Raw genomic sequence first — 19,277 nt, forward strand, 5'->3', positions numbered from 1 at the left:
GAGGGAGAGGGAGAGGGAGGGAGATTGGGAAAATGAGAGGGGGAGAGGGAGAGGGAGAGAGAAGGAGATTGGGAAAAGGAGAGGGGGAGAGAGGGAGAGAGAGAGAGAGAGAGAGAGAGAGAGAGAGAATAGGATAAGGAGAGGGGGAGGAAGGGAGATTGGGAAAAGGAGAGGGGGAGAGGGTCCAGATTGGAAAAAGGAGAGAGAGAGAGAGAGAGAGAGAGAGAGAGAGAGAGAGAATAGGAGATATGAAGAGAGGGAGAGAATAGGAGATATTAAGAGAGGGAGAGAATAGGATAAGGAGAGAGAGAGAGAGAGAGAGAGAGAGAGAGAGAGAGAGAGAGAGAGAGAGAGAATAGGGTCAAGAGAGGGGGAGGGGGAGAGAGAATAGGATAAGATAACGAGAGGGGGAGGGAGAGGGGGAGAGGGAGAGGGAGGGGAAGAGAAAGAGCAAGAAGGGGAAGAGGGTGAGAATAGGATAGGATAACACGAGAGAGAGAGAGAGAGAGAGAGAGAGAGAGAGAGAGAGAGAGAGTAGGAGGAGGAGAGGTAGAGAGAGAACGAGAAGGAGAAAAGGGTTAGAGACTCAGAAAAGAGAGAAGTGTGAGGTGAAAAGAGATGAGATAGAACTCAAGGAGGATAATTAGGGCTCAGAATAGATAGAGATGGTGATGGAGGAAGGAAGATGAGAGAGAGAGGAAAAGAAGAGAGACATGCATGTATACAAACATATATACATATATCTATATAAATATATGTATATATAATTATAGATATGCATATATACATACATAAACACATATTATATATGTATGTCTATACATATATGTAGTAAATCCTAAGTTTACAAGCATACATTATTATATCTTCATAACCCATACGAGTTTTGTGAAACACAAAATAATGGTTTTAGTTCTACATAACCCGTACGAGTTATGTAGAACTATGAATAATGATTTTAGTTCTACATAACCCATACGGGTTATGTAGAACTATGAATAATGGTTTTAGTTCTACATAACCCATACGGGTTATGTAGAACTGTGAATAGAAAAAAAAATTTCAAAACCCATGCGGGTTTTGGCTTGGTAAGAGGGTTGGAAAATGACCCTAAGACTTGCAAGCCCATTTTTGTCCCTTTACACGTTTTTTCATCTTCCAATATGATTTCTCAACTTCATCATCATCAGGTTTACAAATGATCAAGTGGGTATCTCTAAAATTACCACCATAATCTCACACATCTTCTTAGTTTTATGACCATATAAAGTTTTCTATTTTTGGACAACATTAGCATAGTAAACTTTAATTTTCTTTACCAGTGCCTTGACAGTCCTCACAGACATATATGTCTACCATTTTTTAATAACTTTTAATGTACTTGACCAAATTCAAAATAAATTACATATTATTGTTCTACACTAGATTCTATACACTTTAAAAAAAAAATTGCATTTTCGATTATTTTGATGCAAGTTATGCCCAGTGCACGAATAGGAACCAAATTTTCAGGATGCGGTCACTTCAAAAAAACATAAAAAAAAAAATACTCAATGGAAAATTACAAAAAGATACACAACTTCTAGATCTCACTCTTACCTATCATCCTACCAAAGGGTTTTGCAAAATACTAAATCTAACTATATTTTTTGCAGCGCACGAAAACAACTATGTTATGTTTTTCAGAAAAAATCAGGAATAATTTTTCGTGCATGAGAGGTTTGACCCTCTTAATCTTATCCAATTTTAAAAAATTGTATTAGTTTAGAAACTAGATTTAGAGTACTACAATTCTTATTCTTTTCTCAACTCCTAGTTTTGAGTGCATGACCTTCAAATATCTCTTTGAAGTTCAAGTTTAGCTATTTTAAAAAAAAATGTGGCCACTTATACCCCCCTTTTTGTTCACCATCTGGTGCACTTACCCATGTTGCAGAAGCCTATAAAAATGAAAACTGGATAAGAACCATGGAAGAAGAGTTAGATCAGATTGAAAAGAATAACACTTGGGAACTTCTGCCTAGAGCTAAGGATAAATATGTAATTGGTACTAAATGGGTTTTTAGAAACAAATTGAATGAAGTCGGTGAAGTAGTCAGAAATAAAGCTAGACTGGTTGGTAAAGGATATTCACAGCAAGATGGAATTGATTATGAAGAAAAGTTTTCTCCGGTTAACAGAATTGAAGTTGTTAGACTGTTGCTTGCTTATGATGCTTATAAAGATTTCAAGGTATATCAGATGGATGTCAAATCTACATTTTTGAATGGTGATCTAGAGGAAGAAGTTTACATTGAGCAACCTAATGGATTTGCACTGTCAGATGATGGAGACATGGTATGCAAGTTAAAGAAAGCTCTTTATGGATTGAAACAAGCTCCTGGAGCCTGGTATGCTAGACTTGATAATTACTTGTTGAAATTGGGATTTTCTAAAGGTGCTACGATAGTAATATGTACTTTAAGATTGAAAATGATAACATTCTAATTGATGAAGTCATTGTTGATGACATCATTGTTTGTGGTGATGATGATATTAGTATGAAGTTTGTCGGTGATATGCAGAAAGAATTTGAGATGTCTATGATTGGTGAGATAAAGTTTTTCTTAGGTTTGTAGATTGCACAGACAGGGAAAGGTATCTTTATTTCTCAAACTAAGTATGTGAAGGAACTATTGAAGTAGTTTGGATTAGATGATTCCAAACTAGTTTGAACTCCTATGATGACTGGTTGCAAATTGTCTAAAAATGATGGGTCTCCTAAAGCTAATTAGAGTTTATACAGATCTGTGGTTAGTGGACTATTATATCTTACTCATGTTAGAGTATTTGGGTATTTACTTGATTAATTAAACATTATTTGTTTAATTATTTAAGTTCCCTTTATCTCTTTTACACTTAAGCTAACTTTAGGTGCATATAATTAATTATTAAGTGCAAACCTAGGTTTTCCCTTTTAGGGTTTCTTGACCTATTAAAGGTTGAGTTCTTTCTTTTCATTGTATGAAGAAGGATTATTATTGACAATACATTTTGGAGATTATTGAGCTCTCATCTTTTGGAGCATATTTTTCCTGTGTATTCTTTCCTTCTGTGATTTGTTTCATTGCTTCTCCTTGTAATAGGTTTTTTAGCTTGCAAAGATTATTTGGGCTCTCGTGGTGTTGTATTTTCTCAACTCCTATATGGTATCAGAGCTTCAGATCTGCAATTGCCTATTCTTGTTTTGAGAATTTTTGCTTTGGAAGCAGATTTGGGGTTTCAAGAATTTTTTATGTATCTATGGTTTGACCTTTTTTCTGAGCACTTTGGGCCTAAACAGACCTGACCATCATGCTTAGAAGGCCCAAAAACCCCTATGGTCATATAAAATTCAACCTATTTTGGTTCCTGAGCCTCTGGGAGTATTTTTTCTCCAGATCCAGGTCGTATGACCTTGGCATGCAATTCGAGAAAAAAAATCAAATTTTTTTTTGCCTTTTTACAGCATGTAGGCCGATTTGTTGATTTTTTGAAAATCAAATATATAAAAAAATCATCAAAAACTAAAGGCGAGAAAGGTTTAAAAAAAAAAAAAAGTTTGTTTTTGCAAAAAATTTCGGGAGGGGTTCCCATGGTACGCAGGGTACCATGGGGCCCCTGCCCCTATCGCTGTCAGTACGGACTCACCCTGCAAGCTCGGGCCCTGCACCTCCCCTGGCCCCCGCCAGCAGTTTTTCCCCGGCGCCCGCAACTGTTCTTCTAGCCCCGGCTTCCGCTCTCGCCGACCGCTGACCCTCCGGCCCTCACTGCCTGTGGCCCCCAGCTCCCCGGCCACCGCCCGACTGGCCCGTCGTTGTCTGCAGCCCCCAGCCTCTGTTCCCTGTGGACCCCAGCTCCCCGGCCACCACCCGGCCCGGCCTCCCTGCTGCCGGCTTCCGCCACCCGACCCGACCTCCTCCGCCACCCGGCCCACTTCGCTGCTTGGCCACCTGGCTCCGCTCCGCCCAGCCCCCAGGGAGGCTCCACCCTGCCACCGGGCCACCACTAAGCCACCACTGGAGTGCCGCTCCCTGGCCACCTCCGCCCAAACAAGCCCCCAGACTCCCTTTTTTGGCTTTTTCAGGGGGGGTTTGGTTTTTTGGCCCTATCTTGGGCATACGAAGTCATTTTTTTGAAAATGAATAGGCATCGGAAAGCTGGTTCTGAGGCTGACCTCATGGTGTTGGTATTTTTTTTCAATTTTGTTGTTTGACTATGTTTTTTTCTAGTCAAAGTGAGGTCTAGTTTTTGCACTCCGGGAGCCCTAGAATGAGCATCCGACCTCTGTTTTATTTCCAGATTCTGCTCCATGCATATTTTATTCAATTTTTTGCTTTTTAGCACTCTAGTGGATATAGTGGTTGTTTTAGGTCCTAGGATATTTTGTCTGAGTAGGGTGTCTCTATTTTGGTTCACGTTTCTTTTTTCCAGTCTTCTTATCATTGTAGCTTGTATTTATGCAAACGCACTGAGATAAAGTGTCATCATGCATTGTTTACTTGGAATCTTGCATATCTTGTGTCTTGTTGTACATTCACTATTGATCAAGTTCCATGAGGGGGTTGATGTTTGCCTGTTGTTTGCCATCTTCCTTTGTCCAATGAGTGTTCCTTCCATGACATTCGCCTCATGATGATGTGTCTCAACACCTTTGATGTTCTTGGTTCTTCGTCATGCGGTTGTTTTTGGCTGTCCTTTTTAGTGTTCCTACCCCTCTCCCACTTCCACATTATGGGGAGGTTTATCCTATTGGTTCTACTACTTCCGTGGTTCAATTAATCATCTCTTCAGGCTTTTGTTTCTCATGTCATCTGTATCTTCGATTTCAGTTGTTTTTGCCTTGTTTGCCTCCTGATTCAAGTAGTGTCATTTGAGGGCACTCATGCAAATTACAGTCTTCTCTACCTGGTCATGTTCTATTTCAGTGGAGGTTCTCCAGATCAACAGTTATTTTTCGACAGAGTTTGCAGGTTCTTCATGCTTCAGTGGTATTCTTTTCCATCTCTTTTTGGAGTAGATTTTTGTTCTCGTGTGGTTTTCTCTATTTCTCCACTTCATAGAGATTTCATTGTATTTGGGTACCTGATCAGGCCTTGTTGCCGGGACCCATCTTTATTGCTTTCAGTAGCTGTTCTAGGTTTTAGCTTCTCCCTAAGTCTAGCTTAAGGGGAGGTGTTAGAGTATTCGGGTATTTACTTGATTAATTAAACATTATTTGTTTAATTATTTAAGTTCCCTTTATCTCTTTTACACTTAAGCTAACTTTAGGTGCATATAATTAATTATTTTAATTAATTATTATGTGCAAACCTAGGTTTTCCCTTTTAGGGTTTCTTGACCTATTAAAGGTTGAGTTCTTTCTTTTCATTATATGAAGAAGGATTATTATTGACAATACATTTTGGAGATTATTGAGCTCTCATCTTTTGGAGCATATTTTTCTTGTGTATTCTTTCCTTCTGTGATTTGCTTCATTGCTTCTCCTTGTAACAAGTTTTTCAGCTTGCAGAGATTATTTGGGCTCCTATGATGTTGTATTTTCTCAACTCCTATAACTCAAACTAGGCCTGACATCATGCATGTTATGTGTATGGCTGCTAGATATCAATTTGATATGAAGGAGAGTCATGTCACTGTTGTTAAGAGGATATTCATATATTTAAAGGGAATTGCATATTAGGGTTTATGGTATCCAAAGAATGATATTTTCATGTTGTGTGCCTACACTGATGCAAATTGGGTTGGTGATGTTGATGACCAAAAGAGTACTATTGGTGGAGCATTCTTTTTGGGAAGGAAGTTAGTTTCATGGGTAAGTAAGAAACAAGATTCAGTATATTTATCTACTGTTGAAGCTGAGTACATTATTGATGCTAGTAATTGCACTCAGATAGTTTGGATGAAGCAAATGTTGAAAGATATCAAAGTTATTCGTGATGATCCTACTGTCATTTACTCAGATAATTCCAGTTCTATAAACATGTCCAAGAATCTGGTGCAACATTCAAAGAGTAAGCATATATCAATCAAATATAATTACTTGAGAGAGAAAGTCAGTGAAGGGAAGGTGGAGTTGGAGTATGTATCTACAAAGGAACAAATTGCTGATATTTTCACTAAGCCTTTGCCAGCATATACATTTGTCTATTTGAGAGATAATTTAGGGGTATCCACCCCTCCTGATGAGAACTAGATGCATTGAGTTGCATCGATCTGGTGGATTTCAGAGCCTTTATTCTTTTATATGGATTAATGAGTTGGTGTTTCTCCTCTGCTAGAGTAGTCTGTTAATTTATGGTTATGTGTTTTAGGGGGAGAGATTTTGGTTTTTTTTTCAAGGTCTTTGGAATTGTTGTCAAAGGGGGAGAGAGATCATGTAAAAAAATGCATTATCTATCTTGATCTTAGGGGGAGTTTGTTGGCGATATCTTCTTTCTTTGCATTTATTGTTTTTCACATTTCATATGTTTCCATCAATGCCAAAGGGGGAGATTGTTGGATTGTTGGGCAGATTGTTGGATGTGATTGATCATTGTTGCTGCTAGGATATGTTGTTGTCATTGATGTTAACATATTCCTGTGATTTATCCCAATGAGATTGGGAAGATTTTCTGATCCAGTTTTGTAGTTTAGTTTTGTTGATCACTGTTTTGTAGAATCTGGTATTTCCTCTGGTATATTCCGGTGTGATCAGATCTTGTGTTGATACCATGGGATATTGTTTGGGATGATCTTTTTTATCTTTATTTCAGATGGATTGTGATTTGGTGCTCCACAAGTTATCTTTCTTCATGACAGTTGCTGATTGGTTGTGTTTTTGAGCTTCTAGATGTTGAATGAAGATTTGATAAGTGGCATTGGTGCAATTGTTCCAGATGATTCTAACATTCTTTCTGGTGTTTCCTAGTCATGTCCTATTTTTTTGGTGATCTTCTTTGATCGTTGTGCTATTTTTTGGTGATTTCTATGAACTAGTGATGATTTTCGTGTTATGCAGTATTTCAGGTGGTGTAGCATGTTGTGGTTGATCTTGGTGTGATTTTCGGTGGATGTGATCATTTGGGAATTTGAATTAGGTCCATGCTATGCAATTTAAATCATTATATTGGTCCATTGATCAATCTTTGTATTGTGTAATTTAATTTTTGTAATTGTGAGTTGAGGGTTTAGACGACCTTGTTATCAAGGTTGCTGATTTGTATATATAGGTGAGATATTAATGTAGTTTGAGCATTGGTATTGTGTCTACATTATCAGAGAGAGGTGAATGTGCGAACAAGAAATTTATCATTCAACAAAGTGTTAGGTGAGATTGGTGTTGCAGAGCAGACAATTATGCTTAACTATAACTGTCATTAGGCATTTGTACATGTGTAACGTCATAAATTGTACGCACTTGCTAAAGCAGTACAATTTCACACCTAGTTTAGCACCCGCCTTGGCGCAGTTGCATTTTGCATTGCATTTCCCCTTTAGCACTTAATTAATCAAATTAATTAGGTCTAAAGGTTCTATTCCATCATCTTCCACATCATAAAGTCGAGCCCTTTCATTAAAGTGTGCCCCTTTCATTTTATTCCTCCAATGCATCATCTAATCAAAAACCCTAATTAGGCCCTATTCTAAGCTTGGGGGCTTGATTTCGGGGGTCAAAACATCTCGAAATCACCTGTAACTTCAGGATTCTCTCTAAAATCATCATATCTGACGGCCCTGAAAATTTGGTGAAAAGTTGCCGAGACCATGGCACCCGGAGTGCACACGGTCCCGGACATTTTTCCCAAAATTTTAGGAGCACGATCCAATCATAAAATAAAGCTTAACCCCAAGAAATTGGCAGGATATTCAATCTCTAGGTCGGCCAAATGTTGGAATTAAGACCTAGGGTTTCATACATAAGAGCTCTCTTTCTTCATTAGAAAGGATCCGAATTTTGTTTTCAGGAACCTCATATGCAGTGAATGAGCAGATCTTTGAAGACTTCAACCACTCTCAACATTCATCCTCCAAGCATTCATCAAATCCATTCATTCACTTAGGGCTTTGAAGGCATTGAAGAGCAATAAGGGATCACCGACTGAAGATTGGCTTGTACCCCTCCCTTGGGGTTGGGTATGATTTCATGTTGTTTTCATGTCTTTGCATAAGCCTCATTATGTCACTTACATTCATGCTTTAGATCACTTGGCATCTTGATTTGGAGCATTTACATTATCATTCACAAGCAATTAGGGTTTACTTCCTAGGTTGCTCTAGTTTGCTTACTTGCATTTTAGGTCTTGCACACACACAAGGTCTGCACACACATTACTTTTACAATACAACTTGGCTATTCATGGAGGTGGAAATCACTGAAGCAGGGGTTTGACTAAGGCAAAACCCTATATAGCCGCCCAAACACCTTTTTCAGATATAAGTGCAGATTTCAGGATTCAGACGACGCTGCAAGTTGCAAATCCGAAAGAAGCAGACGGAGACGGAACCACACACCAAGTTTCAGAGCACAAGACTAGGATAGGGGCGTGGGGTGCCCTGGTCCTGCCAGGACAGGGGCGCTAGGCACCCTGGTCCCTGGGACAAGGGCGCTGGGCGCCCTGGTCCTCCTGACAGACAACAATTTTTAGCAGTTCGGACAGTTTTCCAGGTTGCAAAGTGGCAGTTTCAGGTGCAGTTTCAAGTGCAGAATCAGGACAGTGGCACCCGCGCCCCCGTCCCGAACAGTTTCACTCAGATTTTGGCTCCAGGTACGCATCTGCATTCTTGTCTTGTCCTTGTGTTTGCAGCTTTCCATTGTTTAAGTTCAATTATGCAATCTTGTTATTAGTTCATACTTGCATTTTGGGGTTAGGAATTGAACTTGCATAATCTTACCTTTCAATTACAACAAAGGAATAGAAACCCTAATAGGTAGCCCGTGGCTCTCTCTTTCAACAAAAATAAGTAGCCAATTGTGCGATACCTCTAGGCTCTTTCGTATTCCGTAATGTGTGATAGAAGGTAGGATTAGGACATGTTAGCCTAGTCTCGCTTTTTTTCCCTCACACAAGATGCTATCATTACAGTTCATTTCTTTCGGATTGTAATCTAAATCATATTGTAAGTCAGTGAGACTTCCTTGAGGGTTGTATCCTTCCGAGCAAATATCTTTTGAGCAATGAGCTCTAGGAAATGTGCTTGAATGCATGTGCATTCCCCATTATAATATTTTCACATACTACTACATAGTATCATCTTATTGTGGGTAGGTTCCCACTGTGGTTTTTTCCTTAACCGGGTTTTCCACATAAAAAATCTTGGTGTTGTGTGTTGTGTTGTTAATTTTCTTATCTGTTTATTGTTGTGGTTTATCAGTTTATGTTTTGGAGTTTAATTTGATGTATCTGGGGAAGACTAATTCACCCCCCCTCTTAGTCTTCCTTCTTGATTGCTTCTAACAAACCCCCATTCCTCAACCCCAAAACTTGGGTCGTCAAAGTTTTAACAAGCACAAAACTAGGAAAAGGGTGGAGACACAAAGTAAAGGGGATGACAAAATCAAATTGGATATTCCCCTTAATGTGGACCCAAATGAGTTTAAAAAGGACGAGGTGGATATTGACATTCTCCTGGTGAATTCAACCTCCAACCAAGAGAAATGTTTTTGTTGGGTGATTAGTGAAATTGACCTTCTTAAACAAGGTATCAAGGATATCATTGACACTTTTACTAAGAATCTGGTGCTAGGCAACATTGACAAGCTCCCGAAGATGACTCAGAAAATAACAAAAGATATCAGGGTTATGAAAATCGAGCACGACTCAAGGATTGCCCATCTGGAAAAAATATAGAGGAATTAAAGGGCAACCTCAGGGGATTGGTGGAGATTAGAAAAGAGGCAATGTATAATAGTATGGAAGGCCTTAAAAGGGTTAATGAAAAAATCATCATATAGAAAGGCCAACCTATCAATTATGATCTAACTTCAACTGTTAAATTGAACAAGAAGAGCCTGGAGATTTATACACAGGAAATGCAAACCTATACAAGTCCCTCTACCAGGACTAGAAGCAAAAAACAGGAAAGAGGTAGCTCGAGATTCATTATGGAGGAGCTTGGAGATATTAACAACAAAATGATTTAGAAGAATACAGAGCTCATGAAAACTCTTAGTTAGTTTTTTTGATTTCTGGACCATGTTTTTTTGTTGTGGTTTCATTTCTTTTTGTTAGGTGTTGCGGGGTGTATCCCCTATTTCTCTAGCCATTTGGTAGATGTTTAGACTCTGGTTTGCTACTGGCTTTCTTTTTGTTGGATTTGGGTTTCAGGTCCACATAAAATAATCAATATATCATAACATATGTGTACATCATCAAAAAACCCTTTTAAAGGTAAAAACCTCAGACTCCAAAGTAGCCCAATGTATTATTTAATAAATCAAATGGTTTACAATGTAGTTGCAAAGAAATCCTTCACATGATGTATCACCAATATATAAATATGGAGTAAATAAAATAGCATAATAATGCCTACAAATGAGTCATATAAACTACAACTTCAATTACTGATAAATATATGAAGTACAAACTAGAGGCCATAAATGGTTTAGAAAACCATTAACAATACAATAAGATGTATGGCACCAAAACCAAGCACCAAATTGCAACGCTCTCCTTGATAGAAAATATTCCTTGCTATTTTCATTATATGCATGGCATGCCATACAATGTCACCTAGCCACCCAAATTATAGCTTCCCAATTTGCCTTCATTCTAACATTCAACAATGATCAATTCCCAATACATAACATATCTCTTACATGCTCTTACACATCATAGAGTATGTCATATGTAGTTCTCCCTTCATGATGACCTTATACACACTACAAGATTTTGACATATGGTTCAAATTGGGACACCTACCTCCTCTAGTGAGGACAAAACTCACTAAAAAATGAAGTATACTAATCCTCCAAGTGGGACACCAACTCTTCACAAGAAGACAAAATCACTAGAAGATGAAATAGCAAGTGCATAGAAAACATATTAAAATGAATATTATGAATGCTAAGTTGAGACACCTCTTCCTAGAACACAAATGGAATCCACAAAGTGTTGAGAAACCATAATTGTGGTGTAAGGGTGATGTAATGTACAAAAATTGGTATATTTTGGTTAAGTAGTCAACCACCACCAAGATGACATTTATCTCTTGATAGTGGAAGCCACATATAGAAATTTGTATAAATATTAGTGTAAGCCATATCTTGAATAGGAAGTTGCTACAAAAATCCTTGGACTTTGAGAGTTCCCCCTTTATTTCTTTGGCACACATTATAGTTAGCTATACATACTTTATTATGCGCAAGGCCATCTCAACAGAAATTTCGCTTCGATTGCTTGTAAGTTTTCAGAAAAATAAGGTGCCCTACAATAAGAGAAGAGTGAAATTTCATTAGTAATTGAGACTTAAGAAAAGAGTTGAGAAGTAAATAAATTGATCTAAATAGATGAAGATTTGGACCCTTAAATAAAACTTCAATTCGAGTCTCAGATTTGAACTCAATTGCATATGGTACCTTAAAATAAAGGTTAGTATTCCATTCAATCTTACTCTCATCCATCCAATTGAATACCAATATTAACATAGAAAATATTGAACCCCTTCGTACTAATATACATTGACATCTACTTCCATATTTTCTTTATCATTACATTTTGGTCACCCATTTATATTTTTATAGAAATGACACCATTTTTATTCCCCTTCAACAATATTGGCTCATATTAAATTTTAAGAAGTTGAAAATAGATAAAAACCAAGCAATATTAAATATATTAAATTCAATGATTTGGTGAAAACACAATAATTACACCAAAGGCGTTCCCTATATGAGATGAACCACACAATCTTTAAAATCTATGGTTGAAAGTTAGCCAAAACGAATGCAAGACCATTGGAAAGGTTTCTACTGTTGATTGTTTGTTTCCCTATTTCATCATTTAAAAGGGGTAAAACTCTGAATGCTTCTTGCGTGATACGTTGGTTTAATGTGGATTACAAAGAAGTTTGACTGTGTGAAGCGCTGCCTGTTTTTATTGAAGCAGACATGAATTCGTCATAATTGTGAGCTCAAATCACTATTGAAAAATCAAACGGTACGGGTTGAGACAAGTAATGGTCACATCGGAAGTTATGATACTTCCGCCTTATCTGAGATGAACCGAATGACTTTGAACATCGATGGTGCAGATCATGAGAAAGAGGATGCAAGATGATCACATGCATCCTGAGCATTGATTTTTTCTGAGTATGAATGCATTTCCCAAAAACATTGGTGGATGCATTTAAAGTTGCATGGGCTTTTGATCTTCACGTGGGTTGTATCTACTCATCTGTGTATCGGTCAGCCAAAAAAGGACAAATCATAAATAGCAATAGTTATAGTTTTAATGGTATTGTTACTGAAAAGCTATGGCAATATAAAACCAGTACCTGACTTGCTCTGCAAACAAGTTGATATTTCCTTTTCTCATTTATTGTTTCCATCTTCAAACAAAGAATTTGCAGTCGTCTCCATTCCAATTTGTGCATTGCTGGTGATTGTATGTACGGTTGCAAAAAAATGCATGCAACAAAATTGTTGAACTCACGACCAAAGTTCCTTATAAATACAGGTTTAAGAATGATTACAAATATAAAGGAGATGAATACAAGTTTTAGAATCCCTAGTATAAACTTTTAGATACCAGAAAAAGAGGGTGCTATGATCTGAACTTTAAATAAGCCTTTGAACATATAAATAAAAATTCTGAAGTAACAGTTTATGTGGAGTTGTGACAAACTTCTTGCCTTACAATTTCAAAACTCAAGACACCAACAAGCGCTACAATTTAATACTAGATTGCAACAAGAACTTTAACTTTCTTCACATCAAACCTACAAAACAAAACTTACATGCACGACCTTTCATTTGGCCCCTTTCAATATACAAAGCTCTTTCTCTTTAATTCTTTGTCCCCTGTCTCTGGTTAAACCCAATTGTTTGTGCTTAATGGGTTGATTCACCTCCCCTTCTCCCCTTATTGGTCTGCTTCTAACCACAAACGCCTTTCTTTCTCTTAGACAGTGATCTCCCAATTCACTCACTATCTTGGGCCGATACCCTCCGCTCTTGGGAGCCACACACGCTAACCTTGTACCCTGCTCTAAGATCGTGAGAATTTGCTGGTAGAGTATGCGGAATTTGGCTTACACCCATCAATTCATTTGCTTGGAAGTTTCTTAATTCCATTTTGTGCGACTCTTGCAATCATTGCAATCTTCAGAGGCATTCTACCAAACAGTTCATGTGCCTGAGTAAGGTTCCACATTTGTATGTGTCTACCGGTGAGGTTGCAACTATAACAATACTCTACTATTATCCTTTGATAGAAGTCCTCTTGGAAAAATCTTAGGCAAGGAGAATGCTAGGAAAGTTTATGGAATTTTTGTGGACTTTATTAATACTTCTACATATTGCATACATGTATACCAGAGAACTTGCAACTACTACATCTGATAAAAAATCCATTTTCAACTACACTTTGATGTATATCGATAACCTCTTCCAAAGCCTCTGTTTTAGCACAGGTTATTAAATATAGCATTGCTCAGGACAATTGCATTTGCTTAAAAGAGCTAAGGGTGTAAGAAGAGATAGGAATGATTCTTTGGAGAAGATTTTGGATCCTTATATGTGGTCAAATGCATCAAATTTACAGAGAATGCAACATTTTGATGAAGGACTAAATGAATAAGTAAAGAAGAGTATCCGAAGGTCTGTTATGTTCTAAAATTCACTAGATGATAATGCATAGTATGGAAATTATCTCTGCAAAATAAAACAAGAAGACTTGATTGTCTTTCTTTTGCAAACTAAATTACTCTCTAAACATGACCTTTTTTCTTCTGTCTTTCTTTCCATCAAACAAAGGCTATCAAATGCTAAGGCAACAATGATACCTGGAATACATGCAGATGATACTTGGAAGGCATGCAATGTATATAAGATGTGGCAACAAAATATGTGATCTCATACTTAAAGTTATTATATAATTTGACTTTATTAAAATTTCTTTTTTTTCACTTTATTCAAAATGTCATGTTACTCCAGTCTCTCCACTGCATGCTTTGGACTTAACTCCTTTTTAGTGCCTCCACGCCAGGTAACAAATACTGTCTTCAAAAGCTTTTAACTTCCATTATATGGCAATCCTACTTTATCATATAACAAAATATTGCAATCACTCTTTTCTAGTATAAAATTATATATAATCATAATTTAAAATATTATGTATAAATTAATTCATTATTTACAAGGAATTTAAGTTTTTATATAGGTGTTTTAGATAATATATTTTTGGTCAAATTTCTATTTATAAAATTTTTTATTATAAGAATCGTTTATCTCAATCAATAATTCAATTCTAATCAAAATAATTTATAAAATTAAATACAAATTTGTTACAAACTTTCAAATTATGAATCTTCTTTTAAAGTAGTAGTAGTTATAATTTAAGATTTGAAAGTTGAACTCCTACATTTTTTTTTATTATTTCTTATTTTTAAATTTATTATCTTTGAAATTTAATAATTAATTTCTTAAAAAAGAAGATAATTTTTTTATGCTAATATTGTTTTTTAATATCTCCTATATAATTAAAGTGGTGATTTTATTTTCACTCCAAATTTTTACTTTCTATTGAAGATTACTTAGAAATTTACGATACCTATAGTATATAAAAATATGATTAAAAAATTAGTGAAGAGATAATAACTAAGAGAAGATAAGATCATTTGAAAGAACCTAACAAATATCCTTTGTGTTTTCTTTCAAATTTCATATTTCCTATTAAAATTTTTAAAAAATAAGAAAAGGAAAAAAATTCAAAAAGTAAGAAAAGCATCCATATAGAATCCACACTTTCAACTTTATAAATTTTTAACTAAGTAATCCAGATACATTAAAGATGGAAAGACAAACACTTCAAAGCTACCACTTCTTCTATTGCTCTAGAGGACTTGAACTTTTGAGAGATATCAAAATGATGCTATGTTGAGTTAGTTTACATCTCCATGACTTTTTACAACCCCAACTGAAAATGCCTATAGGTAAATCCACAAAATCAATGCCTTCATTTAACAAATAAAAATATAATTATTTTAGAATGAAATAAAAAATTAATGGTATTGATAGTCATTGTATAGTCACTACTAATGAAATCATTCCCTAAAATTGCATATTTGATAATCATTTAGGAACAAAAGATTTACTAATAGTTGAGAGTCAAGTTGGAGATGTATTCTCTCTATTCCCCAAGTGTCTCTACTAGTGAAATCATTCTCTAAAATTGCATCTTTGATAATCATTTAGGAACAAGATATTTGCTAATAGTTGAGAGTCGAGATGTATTCTCTCTTTTCCCCAAGTTGACAAATTCTTTGACACATATATTTATGGTGATATAATTTATTGCAATTTAGTGAATGAACCAGTCATATATGGTTGTACTAATATTTTTCAATTCCTTTCTTTTGTCAAGGCAATAATTTCCCTTTCCTGGGTACTCTTGATACTTCTTATCTTGTATCATAGACTTGAGTCTCATAGACTAATATTGAATTTTAGACATTGTATCATTTGAAAAATCAATCTTTAAATTTAGTGTTTTATAATTGCCTCATAATTGTGTTGTGTCCATCTTAGTTGAGTTTAGAACAATTTTCTTTTAATGTGAATCCTTCCCTTAAAAATTCTCCACCTTTCTAAACTGAGACTTTGCAAATCAACTTTGCAAGACAAAGCCTTTAATAGTTAAATTAAAAGTTTAATCTAAGCCTTGATATTTATTTGATTGAGTAGTTGATATTTGAAGGGAAACCTCCTCATTTTAATGACACATAATTTCTTTGGTTCCAAACAAAAACTCTATCAAGCAAGACTTGGAGAATCGTGAAACAATGATATCAATATTTGACAAAATTTGAATGGTAGAATTGATCTTTCTTGATTTAGATGTATGACAAAAATGACAAACAAATTATATAGTTGTTAGATAATTAAGTTCCATTTTCTGCTTGTATATAATCATCTATATAGACACTAAAGAATATGCCTCTTAATATATTAACTTGCATATAATGTACCTTCACAAAAGAGTAATAAATAATTTAAATAATTTAAAATTTGAAGTCTTGATTACATCTTGAAGCAATTTTTTTCTTAATTTACGATTGCTTATCATTATCTTGTATAAAAAAGGACTGAATTCCAGAAGTTAGTTGATTAGATGAATTGTTGCATAGATTATATCCATATCTATATCTCTATCTCTATATCTCTTACTATCTCTCTATATCACTCTCTATCTATATATCTCCCTCTCTCCCTACCCTCTCCCTCTCTATCTATTGATCTATCTCTCATTTTGTCCCCCTCCTCTATCTATCTCACTCCCTCTATCTCACGATCTATTCTCTCTCTCTCCCTCTCCTACTTCTTTTATATCTCATGCTTCCTCTATATCTCTCTATCTCCCTATCTCTCTCTATCTTTATCTCCCCAAATACCTCTCCCTACATCTCCATCTATTTTTATCTCTCCCGCTCTCTATCTCTATACATTTATCTCTTCCATTTCTATCTACTCCTCTCCCCTCCATCTCCATATTTATCTTCTTAGCCCATCTCTCTATTACTTTTCTCAACTCTATTTCTCCCTCTCTATCTCTATTGCAAACAAAACATGAGCTTGATTATCATTTCAATCATCTTTGGATCCCTGTAAGTGGATCCTTAGTTTATTTGAAGCAATCATTTCTCCATTGAAACCTTTCTTGCACACACACCATCATTTGCTAAAGGGCCCACTAATTGACCTCATGTACTACACACATGTATACAAACCATAAATTCATTTTTTTCCTAATTAACCTTCCAAACCTTTTCGGCGTACCCATTGCACACCACAAGTGCAATTGCTAGTTTATAACATAAGGCACGCCACAAGTAGCAAGGAGAAGTATATTTATTGCCCTTCAGTGACTTTAATTCTCCCATGTGACCCATCACTAATGTGGGAATAAAGTTATTTTATTACACCTATTCCAAAATATTGTAATGTCAATATCAAGTACTAATTAATTAATTGCACATTATAATATTTGTTACCTACTAAGAGAGGATAATTATTGAGCCTCACCAAAGGGGCCCCCTAACATAAGGCGCCTACACAATGAGTTTGTATTATTCGAAAAGATAATGGAAGCTAAGTAGATTAAAATATTACGTTAGTCAGTTTGGTGGAGTGGTTAAACTAATTGGTTTTTAATATTTTATTTAGGTGGATGGATAATTTTTTAGATTATAAATAAATAAATATTTTTTTAAATGTATAAAAGGTAAGTGTTATTAATGAAGTTTAGCATTATTCATTTTTTAATAATAAATAAATAATTATCAATATTGATAAATATTTATTTATTATGGAAAGTGAATGCTATTAAATTTTATTGGTGAAACTTCAAAAACTAAATAATTAAATAAAACTAATGTTACCAACAATATTGATTTTTGAAAATGAATGTTACAAAAAAAAATATAAAAAAATTCAATTTAGTTTGCACGCAAGATGAATTAATTTTCTTCAAAATAAAAAATAAAAAATATGAACCATTTATTTTCAATTTTAAATGGTTTAAAAAATAAATTCAATAATATATAAAACACAAAATAATAATTATTTAATCCAACTTATTAATATTTGAACCTGGACTTAATGGAACGATATTGATTTTTGAAAACAAAAGTTACCAACAAAATACATAATAATCATAAACATAAGTAAATAAATACAAATGATTAGATAAAACATAGTAAACAAACTAATACTTATGTTTATGATTGTAATATTTTGAGCTTCATTAATACATATGTTTATGAAATATATGTATAAATATCATTGGCTCACTTTTTATAAAAACTCAAAATGGTAAAACACACACACATGAATGAGGATGTGTTCCAAAATGAATGTTACAAAAAAAAATTAACTTTTAAAAATGAATGTTACCAACTTTCAATTAAAGTGTTTTTGTTCAAAACAATATTGATAATTATTTTTTTACATTTTAGAAAGTTTGAAAATGAATTCTACCAACAATATTAATAACTTACCTAGGTTCTTAACTTATTGCTAATTATTTATTTATTTTCCAAAGTGATTGTTGCTAAAATGAATGTTACCAACAATAGTAATTTTGTAAAATGAATCCTATAGATAATATTAATCTTTTAAAATAAATGTTATCAAACTTCATCTAAATTTTTTTTATAATAATTATTTATTTACTTAAATAAGACTACCTACAAATATTAATATTTGAAAATATTGTTTCTTCCCTTTCATATAATCTTACAATAGAAAATTGAATTTTTCAGTACCTAGTACCTACCTAGTAATTACCTAGTAATTTTTACTTGCCTAGAACATTGTTATGTGGATTCCCCCTATTGCTTTTTCTCTCCTAAAATCAAATTTGAATATGGAAGCACAAGATTTTTCATACCATTGAATCCAAATTGACTATTCTCCATGTCGAGTTAAAACATAGTTATAATGAGTTATTATTTTGCACGCATTCCTCGTAGAGGTGAGGTTGATCATTTTAGTATTTACTCTATCCCATTTCAATCCATAGGAAAACTTGTAAGGTGGGCTCGGAAATGAAGTCTAGTCGTGCAGAGGATAATGCTTTTGTTTTGCCATGACATTATTATTTATGTGTTAGCTATATACAACAATGGTTATGTAGTCAAGAATATAATGTTGCTAACATTTCATTTATTCATTGAATTAAATACATCAAAATATTTTTTTTGGAAAAATTAAATTGTACACTTACTATTTTCAATATAAATCAATAGGAAGAAAAAAAAACATTTTTACAATCGTTTAAAATAAAAATTAAACATGGACTATAGAAATTTTGTTGAAAATGTTTAATACCATGTAATGATTGGTTAAACTAATAGAAATATAGAATTCAATGAATGCATAAGTATCTTGCCTTGGAGGAACTAATAAGAGTGGAATATAATAGCTTTGACAACAATAAAGGTTGGTTCAATTGTTTTGGTCTAGGAGGAGTTCCTTCTTAGCAATGATGTTAGGGGCTTTGTAATTTTTCATAATTAAATACAAATTTTGTAATGGTATCTTGTCAAATCTAAGGACTTAG

At 34.7% G+C, this 19,277-nt stretch overlaps 1 protein-coding gene across 1 annotated transcript in view; it reads right to left on the reverse strand.

Annotated features, from left to right (window-relative positions):
• LOC131041204 (uncharacterized) overlaps positions 1-19,277 on the reverse strand; it is a 35,717-nt gene that overhangs the window by 6,069 nt on the left and 10,371 nt on the right. The window contains exon 3 of the mRNA XM_057974219.2: positions 3,630-4,052. Within this exon, the coding sequence (XP_057830202.2) occupies positions 3,630-4,052 (423 nt within the window). The remainder of the gene's footprint in view (positions 1-3,629; positions 4,053-19,277) is intronic.

This window comes from Cryptomeria japonica, chromosome 2, assembly GCF_030272615.1.
Source record: "Cryptomeria japonica chromosome 2, Sugi_1.0, whole genome shotgun sequence".
In the NCBI taxonomy this organism is placed as follows: Eukaryota; Viridiplantae; Streptophyta; class Pinopsida; order Cupressales; family Cupressaceae; genus Cryptomeria; species Cryptomeria japonica.